This window comes from Eretmochelys imbricata, chromosome 6 (assembly GCF_965152235.1).
Source record: "Eretmochelys imbricata isolate rEreImb1 chromosome 6, rEreImb1.hap1, whole genome shotgun sequence".
NCBI lineage: Eukaryota > Metazoa > Chordata > Testudines > Cheloniidae > Eretmochelys > Eretmochelys imbricata.
In genome coordinates, this window is record NC_135577.1 from 120,254,660 (window position 1) to 120,275,144 (window position 20,485).

Genomic DNA, 20,485 nt, shown 5'->3' on the forward strand with positions numbered 1-20,485 from the left:
AGTTCAGGCCTTCTGTTAGTGCAGCCTTCTGTGTGTATCTTTACTTTTTTGACCTGCTCATATGAAAAATGTCTTGCCTTTTGTTTTCAGTCAGGTGGAGCTCTTTCAGAATTCACAACTCAAAGCACAACCCTGTGCTATTGCAACCTTCCCTCTGGCAAGGAGGATTAGAAGCAGCTTCTTCCAGAGCCTGTTAAAGCTGCAGTGAAGGGTTACATGGGGTGTTTTGACTTCCTGGGGGCAGTACTCCCAACCAAGGATCCTGCAGTTGTGCCAGTCAGTAACCAAAGGACATGAACTGGATTCTGTACCTGAATACCTAGTGTGGCAGCATGCTGCATTGATATTGGATACAATCCCAGTAATCCCAACCCCAAGCATTCAAAAACAGGAGTTAGATCCCCCACACTAATGAGATTGGTTTAAATATAATGCGGTTTTCAAATAAAAATAATGCATTTGGGGTTCTTTTGTATGTACTCTTTTAAAAAAAGACCGTCCGAGGTACCTTTAGGCCTCACTTTCAAGGCTTTCCTGTGCAACCATGAGGCTTAGAAACGTCTTTTCGCGACAACCCAAAAGTCTGGGGGGGGGCGTCTCAGGTCCTGGCGTGCCGGTAGGCGCGCCGATGTAAAGACTCCCCCCACCCAAATGTCGCCGGCAGCCCCGCAGTTCTTGCCACGGCCTCGACGGCAGAGGGCACCCGGGGAAGAAGGGAGCAGACAAGCCGCGGGCAAGCGCCACCGGCGTCAGTAGGTCCGATCCTGCTCGCCTTGGCCGCCCCTAGGGCTAGCAAAGGGCGGGGGCCAGAGAGAGCTCCAGGCTCGGGCGGGGCTCGCCTGCAGGCAGAGCTGAAGGGTCGGGTCGGGAGATTTGGATGAAAATGGGGGAGGGGAATCCCGCCCAAACCTCAGGACTCCCGGGTCTGGATCCTTGCCCCCCCGTTTGTCTCGTCCTCTGTCCAGAGCCCCTGCCCGGCTGCCCCCCTCGGTGCCCCCCTTCACCCGGCTGCGGGCAGCCGCCGTCCCGCCTCCTTCCCGCGCTCCGCAGCGGCGGGCCGGGCCTTGGAGGCAGCGCTGAGGCGGTGCCGCGGCTTGGCGGGAGCTGCCCTGGGGGTGCTGGGTACTTACCGCTCTCAGCCCCCTCTCTCCGCGGTGCCCTGGGGCGGGTGTTCGCCTGCCGGATCCCGCCCTCAGCTTAGTGCCTGGGATGGGGCAGGCCTGGGTATTTACCCCTGTGACCCCCCCAGCTCTTCCTCACCGTGCCCCGCGGGGGGGGGGGGGGGCTGGGGTATTTACCCCCGTGATCCCAGCTCACTCCCCACAGTGCCCCGAGGGGGGGCTGGGGTATTTACCCCCGTGATCCCAGCTCACTCCCCACAGTGCCCCGAGGGGGGGCTGGGGTATTTACCCCCGTGATCCCAGCTCACTCCCCACAGTGCCCCGAGGGGGGGCTGGGGTATTTACCCCCGTGATCCCAGCTCACTCCCCACAGTGCCCCGAGGGGGGGCTGGGGTATTTACCCCCGTGATCCCAGCTCACTCCCCACAGTGCCCCGAGGGGGGGCTGGGGTATTTACCCCCATGATCCCAGCTCACTCCCCACAGTGCCCTGAGGGGGGAGGGGCTTGGGCAGGCCTGGGTATTTACCCCTGTGACCCACCATCTCTTCCTCACCGTGCCCCGAGGGGGGAAGGGTGGGTGTATTTACCCCCATGATCCCAGCTCACTTCCCATCGTGCCCTGGGGGGCAGAAGGGCTGGGGCAGGCCTGGGTATTTAACCTGCTTCTCTGTCTTGTTAGTATGTAGGAGGGTGGGTTTTTACTGTATTTTATTTTTATTCTCATGGAAGTTCATAGAATCATAGAATATCAGGGTTGGAAGGGATCTCAGGAGGTCATCTAGTCCAACCCCCTGCTCAAAAGCAGGACCCATCCCCAATTAAATCATCCCAGCCAAGGCTTTGTCAAGCCTGACCTTAAAAACTTATAAGGAAGAAGATTCCACCACCTCCCTAGGCAACGCATTCCAGTGTTTCACCACCCGCCTAGTGAAAAAGATTTTCCTAATATCCAATCTAAACCTCCCCCACTGCAACTTGAGACCATTACTCCTTGTCCTGTCCTCTTCTACCACTGAGAATAGTCTAGAACCATCCTCTCTGGAACTACCTCTCAGGTAGTTGAAAGCAGCTATCAAATCCCCCCTCATTCTTCTCTTCTGCAGACTAAACAATCCCAGTTCCCTCAGCCTCTCCTCATAAGTCATGTGTTCCAGACCCCTAATCATTTTTGTTGCCCTTCGCTGGACTCTCTCCAATTTATCCACATCCTTCTTGTAGTGTGGGGCCCAAAACTGGACACAGTATTCCAGATGAGGCCTCACCAATGTCGAATAGAGGGGGACGATCACGTCCCTCGATCTGCTCGCTATGCCCCTACTTATACATCCCAAAATGCCATTGGCCTTCTTGGCAACAAGGGCACACTGCTGACTCATATCCAGCTTCTCATCCACTGTCACCCCTAGGTCCTTTTCCACAGAACTGCTGCCTAGCCATTCGGTCCCTAGTCTGTAGCTGTGCATTGGGTTCTTCCGTCCTAAGTGCAGCACCCTGCACTTATCCTTATTGAACCTCCTCAGATTTCTTTTGGCAATTTGTCTAGGTCCTCCAATTTGTCTAGGTCCCTCTGTATCCTATCCCTGCCCTCCAGCGTATCTACCACTCCTCCCAGTTTAGTATCATCCGCAAATTTGCTGAGAGTGCAATCCACACCATCCTCCAGATCATTTATGAAGATATTGAACAAAACCGGCTCCAGGACCAACCCCTGGGGCACTCCACTTGACACCGGAGTTGTGTCAAGTTGTGGTTTTCTATAGCATCCACCATAGTATCACCATTCCTGGGTCTTTTGTCAATACACCTTGGGTGAGGGGGCTCCCTATAGGTTTATTTTTTAAGGCCATTACTCCCTTTTATTATCACTCTTCATTAAGGCCCAGAACCCCCATTGTCTCCCCAGTGCTGGACTCAATTCATGGGCCTCAGATGAACAGTATTGTGGCGTCACCAGATAAAAGTGAGGCTTCAAGTTGCCGGAGGTGGAAGATTGTATCTATACATTGTCTTCCTCCCTCGTCTTGCTGACGGGAAGACTGGGGTAATGTGTGTGTTGAGGAGTCTCCCCTAGGTGCCAAACATTTATGTTGCTTCTGCCTAAAGGTAAAGCACAGGTGGTGCCTGCTGCTTGTGAGCAGCTTTTTGCTCCATCATCTCTTCTGTCTTGTTCCTGAAATTCTTTCAGAGCCTGTAAAGTTCTTTAGTGGACCATGTCCTGCTAATTTTTCAACACAGGGCCTAATAAGTGCTCCTCAAAAGTATATGCAGCCTTAGCAGTAGCACCTGCAAAAATTCACATGTAAAATTTTGGGCCTGCAACTGGCATCCAGGCACACATTTTTGGGGGTGCACCTTTTCTATCCTGCTTTGAGAATTTAGCATAAGATGGTTAGTATTTTAGTGCTTATGCACAACCAACAGGGTGGCCTGCAAGATTTTCTTTCTAATGCTTTGCAGACAGTAGACTCGGTTTTCAGTCCAGGGAAACTTCTTCATCAAAATCCTTCTATTTGGCACATTTCAGCAGAAATAGAGCATGTCAATCAAGTGATCATTCTGATTTTGTGAGGATTTTAGGGATATGTTGTGCTGGCAGATATTAATGAAGACATTGCACATGAATGCAAAGAAAATATTTGTTAATGAAATACTCGTTTGAAAATATAAACGTTAAAAGTTGGGAAGTTCATAAATCAAGGTATCCTATAGTAATGGTTGCTCTGCCACATTAACTGTAATTATGAGTAGTCATATGAATACTATGAGGACTATCATTAACTGTAATTAATTGTAATCCGTCAGCAAAAGGACGTATATGTCACTATGGACAGCTCAGTGAAAACATTTGTTTAAGGCAAAGTGGTGATAAAAAAATCCCCGCAAGATTCTAGGGTTGTATTAGGAAGGAGACAGAGAATAATACTGAAAGTATAATGCAGTTACATAAACAGATGGCATGGCCCTTACCTTGAATATTATGTTCAGTCTTATCTGAGAAAGTATATGAAAGAAATAGAAAAGGGTTGGAGAATGGCAACAAAAGTTATTAGACATATGAAAATAAATTGAAAAAAGATTAGAACTACTACATTTAGAGAGATGTACAAGAGAAGATATAAAAGAGTCAATAATTAGCAGCATAGAGTAGGTGATGCTACCATCTCCTATAACATACAAGGGGTGTTCCAATGAAATTTAAAGGCAGCATAGTTAAAACCGATAAAAATAAATACTTTTCACAACACATAAGAATCTGTGGAACTCAGTACCGCAAGATATTACTGAGGCTAATATTGTAGTAGGATTTTAAAGAATAGAGCATCATATGAATACTATGAGGACTATCCATAGTTACTCTAGCTAGGATAAATATGTGTAAGGGATGTTATTTCTTGTGCTTCAGGTCATAATCCAACCACTAACTGCTAGAGATTAAGAAGAAACTTGTCCCATAGCCATGCTATCCACTATGAGTATTTTTCACCTTTTCTGAAGCATCTAATATTGTAATGTGCTAGTAGTTAGACAGTATATAGGGCTACACTATTCGTATTTATTATTAGTATTATGGTGGTGCCTAGAGACCCCAGTCAGGCTAGATGCTATATAAACATACTGTTGGTCTGATCCATTATGCCATTTCCTAAGTATACATTGCAAGTACAATATATGGTGTTTTTATTACTGCTTATCGTGCTAACTGGGGCCTTAACTATGCTGCAGCTTCTCCAAGAGGTGTGAACAGAGCAGGGAGTAGCCTCTTCCCTGTTGGGATGGCCTTTGACAGAATGGCTAAACTGGGGGGAACAGTGGCTGCAACTTTTGTACAGGTATAACAAGGGGCACCATTCCCTGCACTGCCCTAGGCCTCTGAAGGTAGATATGTGTTTTAGAGGTATAATTCCTCCAGACAGCTTTGCTCAGGTGATGCACCTCCTTCTCTCCTCAACGTAGCTCAGAGTCATAATGGAGTCCATTACCATTTGAATGAAGTACACGTGAGAGTTCTGTCAAAACAGTTTAGACAGTTTATAGTTTTTAAAATATTTATTTTCTTTTTATCTTAAATATCTGTTATTTTATTATAATTTTGTCTTGTTTATTCTATTAATATGAGCTTTTGAATTTCTTTCAGTAAGTCCTTGTATTGTTTTTTTCTTTTGCTGTAGTCCACACAATGAATGACACTCTCTTAAGCAACTTAGACAAACTTCTGCTAGAGCTTGGTAGGTCACTATATATTATATTGAGAGTTCTGGAATTGAGTAATATTTTATGTGAGGACTGATTTATAATGAAGATTTCAACTTTAAGCAGTCATTCTTCATTTAAGTAATCAGTTTTTATTTTTGTCTTTATTTTATTCTGTTATGTATGGGGTTTTGTTGGAGGTTGGTGCTAGGAGTTAGTTAATAACTGGGGCAAAGAGTCCTGTGGCACCTTATAGACTAACAGATGTACTGGAGCATAAGCTTTCGTGGGTGAATACCCACTTCTTCAGACATGCATCTGAAGAAGTGGGTATTCACCCACAAAAGCTTATGCGCCAATATGTCTGTTAATCTATAAGGTGCTACAGGACTCCTTTCTGCTTTTACAGATCCAGACTAACACGGCTACCCCTCAGATACTTAATAACTGGGCTATTTGTAGGGAGAGATAATAATTATAGGTAACTCTTGCTAAGATATAATATTAAAAAAGAATAAGTTGTGTTGTGAAATGTTAATTGTTTAATCATTCAATTTCTGTTTAGAAAATGATAGTAAACAAAAAATGAATATTTTTATTTCAGTTTTCCAGCTTGAGAAAACTTCTTATGCTAAGGAACATGTGAAGCACCAGATAAATTGTGAGTAGTCTTACATTATAAGACTTTTTTCAGACATTTGAACGTATTGCATTTAACCCATTAGTCCTAGTACATCAGAGCTGTTTTGAGCTCAAAGGGTGGATGAATGAATAATGAAAGCTGCCTGCAGCTACTCTTATTCTTATTCCTCCAGCAGCCTTTACTTTCTCCTTTCACTATTATCTCGTGGTGCTCAGTTTCTTCTGTACATCCAGGGGCATGCTGCTCAAACACCTGCCCCTGCCCAGTTGGCTGGCACACAGCTGTAGCTCCTCACATCTGGCTGGCACTTCTTCCGCTCAGCTTCCCTTGCTCAGCTTCTAACATCTCCCTTACCTGCCTCTCTTGTTTTCTCTAGCCTCTTTCTAGAGCTGGTGAAGAATTTTTTTTTTTGATTGGTTGGAAAATGCTGTTTTGTTAAAATCAAAACTTTTGAAATTTATCAGTTTAGACATAATTTTTGTCAGGAATGTTTCTCCAAAATGGAATTTCTGGTCAAAAACAGAAAGAGATACCTATCCCAGAACAGCCAATAGCCTGGTTAGTGTGCCCACGTGGGATATGGGAGACTCAGATTCAAGTCTCTGTTTTGAATCAGTGAGGGTAGATACTTGAACTGTGTGTGTGTGTGTGTGTGTGTGTGTGTGTGAGAGAGAGAGAGATTCTTGATATGATATCCTGTGGCACGTTAATTCATAATGGCTCTCTCCATTTATTTTCTACCCTTTCGGGGGGGGGAGGTGTCAGAATTTTTAGACTTCTTGCAAACCCCAGCCTCAGCTGCAGGAAATAGCCTATTCACTGCAATATATAATCATTTATCCAACCTATCTACAAATACATCAGGTTGTTTCTCCACAGCTATCTTTATCAGTAAATTGTGCCAAAAAGCTTACTGTATTTTGCAGAAGGTCAGAACAATACAGATTAAAAATGATAAGAGTAGACAAAAGTAAAACATTGGAAATATTATAACTACATGAAACCTCTCTTATAGACCTTCCTCATGTCTTAGAAGACTTCTTTAAAGAAGCCTTAATGCATATGGGGCAGTTCCTCAACTGGGGTAAATTAATAAAGCTCCTTTGCTCTCAATGGAGCTACGTCAGTTGATGTCAGCCAAAGAGTACAGTTTTCCTCCACCTTTATCGGGAGACCACCTCCATTAAGCAACTTGTTTTTGTCAGTCCCTTGAGATAGGTTTTGCTATACTATGAATTATGTGACAGCAACTTAAATCTGCACCTCAACTTAAATATCACACTTTTTCTGAACATGTTTACTTGCTGTTACAAGAAACACTTAAGACGACTATAACTAACAGATTAGAGTAAAATATTTTGCTAATATTTTTATCTATTTTTTGTTTGTTTTGCTTTGTTCATTTGTTATTCTTTATAGTCAATGTCACCGTTACCCCTGTACAAACAGAGTCACATTCCCCTGTTTGTGTGGGTCATTCACCCAGCAGCAGGGGAGAGAAATGTGAATGGAAACCCACAAATACTGACATGAGGATTCAAAGGAAGCTGTAATATGTGAAACTACTTTTTACTTAATTTTAAAAACTGACTTGATTTTAAGTTGATGTAATCCATTTAAATTCTCTGCCAATTTATGTAACCACAGAATAATGGGAATTCCTTATTCATATTACAGTAGTACCTGGATACCACAGTCAGGATTGGAGCCTGATTGTGCTGAGATGATTCCTACCCTAAGAGCTGATTTTATAATTAAATCTTGTGTATATAACATGCAGAAATACTGCAGCTGGCAAAACCTCAGTTTATATTTTATTGACACCCCTCCCCCCACAAATAAGGGAAGAACAGAAAAAGTAAAAAAAAAATGGGAAATGAGGGAAAGGTAAGGAAGGAAGGGGAGAAGAAGAGCAACATTTCAGTTTCCACCCACTAGGAATTAATCAAAGGTTTCTAAAAGGTTAGACCAAATCTTTTCAGATTCGTCTGATGTCCCTCTTCTTCAAGATTTTACCCGATCTTTAGCTGCTAGGTCAGCCAGGTCTCGGTGCCTTCTGTCTTTGAAGGCAGTCTGCTCTTCCATGTAAGCAACATGAGTCATTTGACTAAATGCACCGCTCTAGAGAACCAACTTGGAGAGTTTCCAAGATGATGGAATATATTCCAAAATACAGTTTTGGGACATAATTTTTAAGGAGATATGTATTATCGTATTAATTCTCCTGTCTACTTCTAGCCAAAAGGATTGTATCCTGAGACATTCCCAAAACACGTAAGCCAATGTAACTCTGGGAGACTCACATCTCCAGGAGCAGTCTGTGGCCCATGCACTTTAATCTATGTGAGGACCAGTGTGAATGAAATATAATTTTCTGCTAGATCAGCCTAACCTCAAATACTTCCTTGTAATTGTTGGTAATTTCAGTTAGTACAACATATTGTTTCTTCTTCGAGTAGTGTTCCTATGGGTGCTCCATTTCAGGCATGCATATATGCCCCTGTGTCTTTCATAGGAGATGTGTGTCCCTGTGTGTGCTCCACTATCTGTCCTCCTTCCTCTCTGCTTCAGAGTTTTCTTTCAGGGACTTTGCGGTAGAGAAGCAACTGAAGGCAATTCACCTGTGCAACCCTATGTATCCTTGGTAGGGGGCACAAGGATGTGTAGGTTGCATGTGTGGACCAAAAGGACTGCTGTGCTACTGAAAATCTTTGATGAAAGGTGCAGGGGCACGTGCACGTTTGAAGCAGAACATCCATAGAGACACAAATCTCAAAGAACTCCAGATACTGCACAAGGCCAGATCCTAGTATTATGTAAATCCAGTCTATTATTTTGTCTGTTGTGAGTGATATATGGTAAATAAAATAAACGTATTCTTTATTTCAGTATATACTGCAAGTATTGTGGAAAGAAAGAATGAAATCTGTCGATTACATGAAAATATAAACAACAATAATGATGCAATTGTTTATTTGCACAAGCATAACAAGACTAGTAAGGACAATTGCAATGTGTAAGTATGATATAAGCTGAACTTTTAATTACAGATGGTTGTAACCATAGAACCACAGGGTTAGAAGGGAGTGTAAGGGTCACTGAGTCTAATGCGGCAAGAAGCTTTACCAAACAGTAGTCTAAAAGTGTGTGTATGAGTAATGGTCTCTAGTTGCAAAGGGGGAGGTTTAGATTGGATATTAGGAAAAACTTTTTCACTAGGAGGGTGGTGAAGCACTGGAATGGGTTGCCTAGGGAGATGGCGGAGTCTCCTTCCTTAGAGGTTTTTAAGGTCAGGCTTGACAAAGCCCTGGTTGGGATGATTTAGTTGGGGATTGGTCCTGCTTTGAGCAGGGGGTTGGACTAGATGACCTCCCGAGGTCCCTTCCAACCCTGATATTCTATGATTCTCCCTGGTACAATGTCCTGGTTTAGCTCCTATGTAACCTAATTGATGTTTTATAAAAAAAAATCTTGTTTCTTTTGTTAATATTTTCTACTTAAATAAAAATGTTGGAATAAAAAAGTATACAACACATATTTGAAAGACTTTTGATACTAGAAAAATTAGGCTTTAACTTCAGCCTTTGAATGAAAAGTGTAAGTAAAAGGAGAAGTGATGAGAACGTGAAAGTTCTTGTTATGCCTATTAGGAAAGAATAAATTAATGCTAGAACTATCTAAAAGCCTAGAGAGGAAGGGGAAGGAGTGGAGTCATTGGTGACTGGAGAAAGGGAGGTGACTACTTGGTGGAATTAACTGTCATTGGATACTGAGCCGCGATTATGCCATGAAAAAAAGGGAAAGGAAAAGACTTGAACTTGACAGGAAAGTTGTAGCCTTCTTTTATATTAACAATTCACCTCTAACATAGTACACAATGAACAGTTTTAATGAACTATTGAAACATTTTGCTTTGAATGTATTCCTCCAGACAGGTTTTAAATTCTCAGCTCCACTACTGGACACAGAAATAGAGACAAAAGTAAAGGAGGAACTAAGGACCTGATTTAAAATCCATTGATCTTCAGTGGGCTTTGGCTCAGGCCCTAAAAAAAAAGAATAAACTTTGACATTAACACAGGATGATTGGTTGAAAATGAGAAGTGACCTGTTAGTGGCTACAGTGTCCATATAAGGAAAATGTATTCAGAAAACTTCAGAATATTGTGTTTTAAAATGATGAAGAAGGCATTCAAGAATGCATTGAAAAGTATAATAAAGAAGCCTTTTCCATTTATTCAGACAATAAAAATGAAATGAAAGAAATAAGAGATCTGCTCAGTTAGAATCCCTCTAAACTTCTGAAATGTGGTCAGCACACTATTTAAAGATAATTGAGAAAGTAGGAACACTCTGGCCTCCACTGTCCTGCTATACAGAGTGAAAGTTCCTCAAGATCATCCTCATGGTTGGTTGACGTAAAAAGGAGGATTAATATACTAGCTTGTAAATAACATTCAGAGGAACTTTCAAGAAGATAGTCTCTACATTTGTATCCAAATACCATAAGCAGTGCTTAATTTGTAATGAAAGAGGTGCCAGGGCTCAAGCAATTTTTTTTTTCTTTCATAACTGACTTGGCAAGCCCAGAGGAGCCGGGGCTATAAACTGCAAAGCCTAGAGGTGCTGGGGCTCAGCCCTGGCAAGCCCTGGAAACAAATTAAGCACGGACCATAAGCATATTGAAATTTGCATTGAGTATTAGAAGATTTTGAACGCAACACTGGATTCATTTTACACAATGGAATCTACAGAAAAGGAGGTCTCTGAGAGCTTTGACAGATTACAGGTGGATGATACCTATTGTCATATCTCTGTGGAAATCTTTCTTGATCTAATTAACAGGAAAGAACTGGAATCGTACAAGGACAAAACTGAAAAATGATTTAGAAAAACTTAGGTAACTTTTCCATTACCTACCCACCATGGGTGATCACAAATACAAAGGTTGAGCCCAGAACTGAAAGAAGAAGATGAAACAAGGTTGATGGAATCTAATCCTGATCTTCCTCCTTCTCTTCTAGCATTTAAATTTGAAAATCCAGATATTTATCCCAATTTTTTGTTTGAGAAGGAGACTATATCACAGTGTGTTGCATCAGAGAACTTGTAGAAGTAAAATCATAGAAGACAAGACAGATCAATCCAGAATTTCATCAGTTTTTAAAAACCTCTACTCTCATTCTGCTGGCTAACTAACAATCAGATGTATTTCTAGCATATTTGGACTGCTTTGGTTGAAACTTTATAATAGGCTGAGTGATGGAAAAGCAAATAAATGTGGTAACAGTGTAGTAGTATTTAAGGGAAAATATGAAAGTGATAAGCCTAACTTGTTAGACTGGTGTCTTGCATATTGCATTCCTGTGTTTTACTTCAGAATTCCAACTCTTCAGTTTGAACAGTGAGTCTTTTTTTATATCTGAGGAATAAATATGCTTGCATAGTGAGTTTAATAATAAACATTTTGTGTTTCATTTAATAAAAGCTTCTTGGTTTTTTTTTTCAGTGTTATTTTGTTTTCTCCAGAAGAAAAGCAGGGGTTTTGGTTTTTGAATTGAGGAAAGTCACAGCAATCCCTGTGTGCCAGTGGGTTTTTTGTGTGTGCACCATCAGTCTCTGCTGTTTAAAAACTTGGCCCTTTTTTAATGTGGCTTTTTGCCCAATTTGCAATACATGTAGTGAATTAGAATTTTGTAATTACATTTTTAGTCATAAATAGTATCAAACATTTATTACAGTAATATTAAGTTGTCTGGATGGATATTGCATTTTTGTTCACTTTTTATTTGCAACTTTAATGATGTGGTGAATGTTGATTATATCTTCTTGTGTCTTCTCAGCACCTGGAATATATTATTTCTTATTCAAGGTTTTTGCAGTCCTGTTCAGCAAATTAAATGTCAGGTCTTTGTTCTTTAAATATTTGTCTTCTTGCTAGCAATTACACTAAATCAGCCATTATTGAAGTCACTATTTTGGTAACAGTCATGAAACCAACTATTTTTCAGGTTTTGGTTATATCCTCCATTTTTAACATTATTTATATAGTGGTATATGTATATATGACAATGTACAATAAGTGAGTTTCTGCCAAGTTACAGGATCTTGCCCTAAAGACCTTACAACACAAGCAGGGACAATACAGCACAATACAAATTGGGAAAGTTCTTTGAATAGATGGATATTATTGTTTTTTAAAAGAAAGGCAGGGATCTTGATATGTGTATATTATTCAGAATAAAATAATCTAATTTACTGATTATATTCCTTAACCTAATATTTTTACAACTAGTAAACAATTAACACAAGAAAAAATATTACATATTTTAAAGAATTAAATTGTGATTTTACCGACTATCAACAGGGATAAGTTCACTCTGCTGTTCTGGAGCCACAGAATCTGCTGCAGAATCTACTCCTGCTGCAGAATTATGTAGCAGAATATCTGCTTTCATTTAAAAAAAATAAGTTTCTAACTTTCTGGTTGTTAAGAAAATTTTCATTGTGGGAATGTAAATGGATGGGATGCTGTTTTCCTTTGTCTGCAAACAGAGCGTGAATAAATACCTATTTGTGATGTGAACTGTCCCATTTATGTCACTAAGGTGTTACCTCTGAAATCTAATTACAATGACATAATTGCCCACAGTGTTAACTACTTCATGATGACTGTTTTAGTTGCAACATGAAACTGATATGCTTATCTCACAATTCCAAATCAACCCCTATGTTTTTCTAAGTGCCAAAAGTCACAAAAACTTCCTACTAGATTTCCAAAACATCCAGATTCCTCCCTGAGAACTTTCACAATGCAGTTTTACATTTTCAAAACAAAATTCTGCATCACATTTAAAACTGAAGATTTAGGGGCAGTGTAAAAAAAAAAAAGAATTTAATACTGAAATAAATAACAATAAATGATTTAACGATAGGATAATAAAGTATGCAAATAGTCCTAACCTAAGGTTTCAGAGTAGCAGCCGTGTTAGTCTGTATTCGCAAAAAGAAAAGGAGTACTTGTGGCACCTTAGAGACTAACAAAGTTATTTGAACATAAGCTTTCGTGAGCTACAGCTCACTTCATCGGATGCATCTGATGAAGTGAGCTGTAGCTCACGAAAGCTTATGTTCAAATAAATTTGTTAGTCTCTAAGGTGCCACAAGTACTCCTTTTCTTCTAGTCCTAACCAAAGGTGCTCATATGTTAATTTGGTGGTCTTAGTCCCATTAACAAATGACAGGGCCCACATCTCAAAAATCAGCATTACAGTTGGTGCCCTTGTTTCTAGCCTTAAGAGAAGCCAGAGGTTCAGTGAGCATGTGGATGGAGTTCTCTGCTTACTCGCAAAGGTCATTCTTTCAGGTAATGTTTGAGACTGAGCAAGGTTTGGGACATTAGCTATCCCTGGTATCATTCATGTTGTACCTTTCTATGGATAGATTTTATTTGTGCTAGTTTATAAAGATGCATTTAGCCCATGTTCTTGAGAACTTCATTGTCTAGTCCTGTCAGTCAGGTTTCTTTTCTTAAGACATTGGAGATCAATTAATTATTTTAGATGGTGCAGACAAGTAGTCTGGTTTGATTTTTCTTTGGAAAAAGAAACTAGGAGCTAGATTCACAAAAGCACCTATGTCCAACACTTAGGTACCACTCACATTCACAAAATCACTGTTCAGCTGCCACTTAAATCCCCTTAGGTGCCTAAGTTTCTGCTGGTGGGAATGCACAATGCCACCAAAGTCCTGACATTACTGAGCTGCTGGATAGCCTAGCTCACACTTGAGTTTGGGCGGGATTCTCAAACTAAGCATTCCCAAGCCTGTGTCACCTGATCCGGTAGGCATGCTCTTGAGCAAGCCTAACCTGCACAAAAGACAGCTGGGAGGCAGGTGGTGTGTACATGCATGCATCAGAATTCCCAGCAGCTAGGACACTCGTTACTTAGAACGTGTGGGAGAGACAGGTTTGAATCCCCACTCTGCTTGATTTAGTTTAGGGACTTGAACCCAGGTTATCTACGTCCTAGGTGATTGCCCTAACCACATGCTCTTGGCTATTCTGGGGTGGAGATCTCTCAATCTCTTCTGTTGAAGCTGTTCAACTTTATGTACCTAATTAAATAGTCATTGGAGCAGAGACTTGAACCTGATTTATCCCCCTCATAGGGGAGTTCCCTGACCACTGGACTATTTGGTTACATTGGGAGTGGTCTATCTCTTCATCCTCTCCCCACCTTCCATCTAAGCCAGGTCAGCCCTAACTCCAGGAGAGGGTTTATGGCTGAGAATCCTGAGCAGAGATAGGTGCCTCCCTCTGGCCTGTCAGTCATGTAAGGCCTAGATCAATGGGAGTTAGACACCTAAGGCTCTTTGTAGATCTGGGCCCTAAGCTGTCATAAATATAAAGGGAAGGGTAAACCCCTTTGAAATCCCTCCTGGCCAGGGGAAAGCTCCTCTCACCTGTAAAGAGTTAAGAAGCTAAAGGTAACCTCGCTGGCACCTGACCAAAATGACCAATGAGGAGACAAGATACTTTCAAAAGCTGGGAGGAGGGAGAGAAACAAAGGGTCTGTGTGTCTGTCTATATGCTGGTTTCTGCCGGGGATAGACCAGGAATGGAGTCTTAGAACTTTTAGTAAGTAATCTAGCTAGGCATGTGTTAGATTATGATTTCTTTAAATGGCTGAGAAAAGAATTGTGCTGAATAGAATAACTATTTCTGTCTGTGTATCTTTTTTGTAACTTAAGGTTTTGCCTAGAGGGGTTCTCTATGTTTTTGAATCTAATTACCCTGTAAGATATCTACCATCCTGATTTTACAGGGGGGATTTCTTTATTTCTATTTACTTCTATTTTTATTAAAAGTCTTCTTGTAAGAAAACTGAATGCTTTTTCATTGTTCTCAGATCCAAGGGTTTGGGTCTGTGGTCACCTATGCAAATTGGTGAGGCTTTTTATCCAACATTTCCCAGGAAAGGGGGGGTGCAAGTGTTGGGAGGATTGTTCATTGTTCTTAAGATCCAAGGGTCTGGGTCTGTAGTCACCTAGGCAAATTGGTGAGGCTTTTTACCAAACCTTGTCCAGGAAGTGGGGTGCAAGGTTTTGGGAAGTATTTTGGGAGGAAAGACGCGTCCAAACAGGTCTTCCCCAGTAACCAGTATTAGTTTGGTGGTGGTAGCGGCCAATCCAAGGACAACGGGTGGAATATTTTGTACCTTGGGGAAGTTTTGACCTAAGCTGGTAAAGATAAGCTTAGGAGGTTTTTCATGCAGGTCCCCACATCTGTACCCTAGGGTTCAGAGTGGGGGAGGAACCTTGACATAAGCCCTGGCTTTTTCCTCTGCATTTCAGTCCTAGGCAGGAGGGACTCCATACTCAGCTTGGTGGCTTCTGCAAATCCCTTTATTAGGTGCCAACTTTCCCCATGCATTGTATGGGAAGCCTGGATGCCTAACTCAGAGCTGTGAATTCCACTGCATAGAAGGCTTCTAGGAGTTAGCATTGCAACGCCTACGTCCCCTTTGTGAATGTAGCCCTGTGTTTTCTTTAAAAAATGAGTCTCATCAAACAGTAATCATTGGCAGGTTTTCTAAGCCATGTATGCTTTTGGACTCACAGCTGTAAAAGCTTTGGGAAAACAAATTTCTGTATATGAAAACCTTTACAGAAAAAATCCTCGCTTGATTTTCAAATAATAAGATGAATAATTCGTATGAATTAGCCCCAGTTAAATTGATTGATTTCATTAATCTTCTTGATGTGCTTAATTCTGAAATGACTTTTAATTAATAAAAAAAATCATTAATACACTTTTTAACTTGTGCCATAGCTGGAAACCAACATATGTAGTTCTTAGCAAGCATGAAGAATATTTGAATAACCGACTCAAAAACTGCCAAGAAACTACAGAAAACGACAAGTAAGTATGAGAATTTGAGATTGTTTTATGTTAAGAACACTTTCAAACAATGATAATAAGCACTCTAGCCGCTAAGTGTAGAAGTCTGCAAACAGCATTGCAGGGGAGCTATCATTTTTTAATTGATACTTTCAATTTTCCGGACAATAACAAATGTCTTCATAATTGAAAGAATATTCATTAGAGATATATGAGTTCATGCATATTCAGAACATTCTGTCTTATACTAATTTTGGGACATATTTTATCCTTATGCTTGTACAGCTCTTCATGTAAGTATACAAAAATTAAGGGTCAAATGTGGCCCTTCATTAGAAATGACTCCAACTCCTCACTGCTTTTCAAGTACATATTGGAATATTTCAAACCCTTGCTCTACTGTATACAATTTAAGGAAAAAATTCCTCCTTGAAACAGAGACCAATAATATTTCAGGTTTGGCAGGCATATGTGGTAAAAACCAGTGAGTACTAATGAGAAACTATTTAAATAGTGTTAGCCTGATGCCTGCCATGACTTATCTGTCATCACTATGACATATTTCTAAGTATACTGTAGTGTCAGTAGTTTTAGGATAATACAGTAGAATCTCAGAGTTACAAACACCTCAGGAATGGAGGTTGTTCATAACACTGAAATGTATGTAATTCTTTGAACAAAACATTATGGTGGTTCTTTCAAAAGTTTACAACTGAACATTGGCTTAATACAGATTTGAAACTTTTTACTGTGCAGAAGAAAAATGCTGCTTTTAATCATCTTGAAATAAATCATAAATGAAACAAGCACAGAAACAATTTTTTACCTTGTCAAATCTTTTTTTTTTTTTAATTTCCCTTTTTTTAGTAGTTTACGTTTAACAGTACTGTAATGGACAGCATTTGCTTTCTTTTTTTTTGGTCTTTGCTGCCTGATTGCATACTTCTGGTTCCAAATGAGGTGTGTGGTTGACCGGTCAATTCATAACCTGGTGTTCATAACTCGGAGGTTCTACTGTAGAGAAGTAGTTCAAGTAGTCTTTTTAAAAAGCATTCAGTTTTCATTTTTTTAATGAGATACATCACTTGACTGAAGCCAGTGAAGTGGGGCACCACATTCAGATAATGGTAATTACAAGTACTAAAATAATTCTGTTTCACTTTAGTGTGACTATTTAAATGTGACCATTATATTGCGTAGTCAAATCAACTTTTGTATACTTTGGCTCTGTATTTTTCAGAGTGCCCAAAGAGCATGCCAAATTGAAAATTGTGCCTTGAAGATTAGGGGATGTAGGTCAGGAAGGCCATTTCTGATGCCATGTTAAAGTTTGCTGGGGATGAGATTCTGGTTAGTTGTGACTATGCACACTGTTGAATGAGTAGTGTTCCACATAGGTTTCACTTTCACTTAATAGAGACATTTACACCTTCTGAAGACAAGAATTGTGTAGCTGCATAAAACAACTTCCATGTGATCAAGGACTTCTTTACGTGGATCTTAAGATTCTGGCCAAAATTTACAAACCTGAGTGCCCAAAAGTTAAACTCCTGTATCTATATTTGGGTACTTAGGCTACATCTACACTACAGAGTTAAGTCGATGCAAGTTACGCTGACGATTACAAACTGTTATAATTACATCAGTTGTGCATGTTCACACAACACTTCACGTGTCAGCAGAGTGCGTTCACAGTTGACGCTCTAGCATTGACAGTGAGAGCAATGCACTGCGGGTAGCTATCCCATTGTGGAACTTTCCACCTTCTGCAGCTAAGAGTTGTGGGAAGGTGGAGTGGATTGCATGCATCATGGGTGGAGGCTTAATGTCCCATGATGCATTTTTTCTGTCCCATCATTCCATGGCCTTCCAGCTATATTTTTCAGCAGCCCCTATATATTGCATCCCTTCCATCTCTGCCTGAATGCATGGATCCTGCACTGCTCTCCCGTCTCGTGGTCAGTGTTATGAACACGACATGGCTGATCATGCAGTATTTCATGAGCTTCGAATCTGAACAGGAATCCGTGGTGACTGCCTTGCTGTGTGTCATGGAAAGAAACATTCCAGACTACTTTTAGAATTCATGGAGCAGCTGCACATAGTGGACCATTGCTTTTGGGCTCAGGAAACAAGCACTAAATGGTGGGATTGCATCTTTATGCAAGTCTGGGATGATGAGCAGTGGCTGCAGGATATTTGGAAAGCCACCTTCCTGGAACTGTGTGTGGAGCTCGCCCCTGCCCTGTCCCAAAATGATAGCTGCCCTCTCCCTGGAGAAGCATGTGGTGATCACTGTGTGGAAACTGGCAATTCTGGACTGCTTCCGGTCAGTTGCAAATCAGTTTGCAGTCAGGAAGTCCACCGTGGGAGTTGTGTTCATGGAAGTTCACAGGACCATTAATCGCATCCTGCTATGAAGGACTGTGACTCTTGGAAATGTGCGTGAAATAGCAGATGGCTTTGTGGCAATGGGATCCCTAACTGTGGTGGGGCTAGAGATGGCATGCAGATCCCAATTTTGGCCCCGGACCGTCTTGCAACGGAGTACATCAATAGAAAGGAATACTTCTCTATGGTATTGCAGGTGCTTGTGGATCACCGGAGTCGTTTCACTGATATCAGCCTAGGGTGATCAGGAAAAGTGCATGACTCATGCATCTTCAGGAACATTGGCCTGTCCAGAAAGCTGCAAGTAGGGACTTTCTTTCCAGACCAGAAGATTCCAGTGGGGAATGTTGAAATGTCCATAGTGATCCTGGAGACACGGTGTACCTCTTACTCTCATGGCTCATGAAGCCTTACACGGGAAACCTGGACAACAGCAAGGAATGCTTCAACAATAGGTTGAGCAGTTGCAGAATAACCGTTGAATGTGCGTTTGGCAGATTAAAATCTTGCTGGCGCTGCCTTTATGGCAGGTTAGACTTCAGTGAGGAAAATATTCCCATGGTCATAGTGGCCTACTGTGTGCTGCATAATATTTGTAAGGCAAAGGGTGAAAAGTTTCCCCAGGGGTGGCATGTGGAGGCAGATCATCTAGCAGCTGATTTTGAGCAGCCAGATACCAGGGCTATTAGAGGGGCACAATGGGGGGCTATTCAAATCAGGGAGGCTTTGAGGCACCATTTTGACACTGCACACCAGCAATATGTCTTTCTATAAAGCAGTGGTCCCCAATCTTGTTCCGCCGCTTGTACAGGGAAAGCCCCTGGCGGGCCGCACCGGTTTGTTTACCTGCTGCGTCCACAGGTTTGGCTGATCGCAGCTCCCAGTGGCCACGGTTCGCTGCTCCAGACCAGTGGGAGCTGCTGGAAGCAGCGCAGGCTGAGGGACATACTGGCCGCCTCTTCCAGCAGCTCCCATTGGCCTGGAGCAGCGAACCGCGGCCACTGGGAGCTGTGAACGACTGAACCTGCAGACGCGGCAGGTAAACAAACCGGTGCGGCCCGCCAGGGGCTTTTCCCGCACAAGCAGCGGAACAAGTTTGGGAACCACTGCTATAAAGCATTCTGCCATGTTTTCTTACCTTGCCGCCTTGAATGAAAATTTTGATCAGTGCTTCCTGACTATGATTTGTAGTGTGCAAATGTGCCAGTTGCCATTGTGTATTAATTCCAGCAGCAACCACCATGTATAGGAGACAAATAAGGATTGATTATCTTTCAGAGAGTATTTTTTTATTAAGCAGCAATAACCAACACGCAAAAAACGCTTTCTTGAAAGGGACATAGCACTGAGAGGAGCATTGTCCTGATGGAGGCTTTCATTGCTGTGTGTAACTACATCTATCATTTGGGGTGGAGTGACCAGGGTACTGCGATGGGCCAGGAGGATGCAAGGAATATGTGGCAGGAGTTTGGGGAGGGCATGGCAATCAGTTCTATATAGGCTGTGGGGGGAGTGGTCAGGGAGAGTTGGGGGAGCACGCATGTGTTCTTCCTGCTGCGCAATTAGGGATTTCAGCATCTCCTTTTGGGCCTCCATCACTTTTATCATCTGCTCCTGGCCATCTAAAATTCGCTCCTGGCCCTGCTTCCTGTCGTGGCTATCTATTTTAAAGTTTTCATTAATTGTCGCTCTCCACACCCTCTGTTCTTGATCTACAGCATCAGAGGATTGGAGCACCTCCCGAAACATGTCCTCCTTGCTCCTTCTGGGTTGGTTCCTTATCTGGTGGACACACTCTGCCATAGAGTAGAGGGTTCCCCTCAAGGGCACATCTGCAGAAGCACAAGAAACAATAAACAGAGGCAAGATTGTTAGTGCACTCACAGCATTAAATCATAATAGTAAACTACACCTCTTTCTCACTGCCCCTTGGCAAGCACACAGCTTGGCGGAATGCCCTAAACATGGTGAGTTTCGCCTGGGGTCGGGGTGGGAGGCACAGTCAATATGGGGAAAAGGGTCTAGGTCAGTGGTGGGCAACCTGCGGCCCGCAGTCCGTATGTGGCCCATCAGAGTAATCCACTGGCCGGCTGCAAGACAGTTTGTTTATGGCCTCCCAGTGGCCATGGTTTGCCGTTCCGGACAATGGGAGCTGCGGGAAGTTGCGCGGGGTTGAGTCAGCTGGCTGATGTCTCCGGACCCCCCAAAGTATCCACGGGGCTCTTGGCAGGGGA

At 42.0% G+C, this 20,485-nt stretch overlaps 1 protein-coding gene across 1 annotated transcript in view; it reads left to right on the forward strand.

Annotated features, from left to right (window-relative positions):
* The first annotated feature begins 651 nt into the window (after positions 1-651).
* Positions 652-20,485, forward strand: part of C6H14orf39 (chromosome 6 C14orf39 homolog) — a 52,748-nt gene continuing 32,914 nt past the window's right edge. Inside the window, exons 1-2 of the mRNA XM_077820015.1 lie at positions 652-752; positions 15,792-15,881. Coding sequence (XP_077676141.1) covers positions 652-752; positions 15,792-15,881 — 191 coding nt within the window. The remainder of the gene's footprint in view (positions 753-15,791; positions 15,882-20,485) is intronic.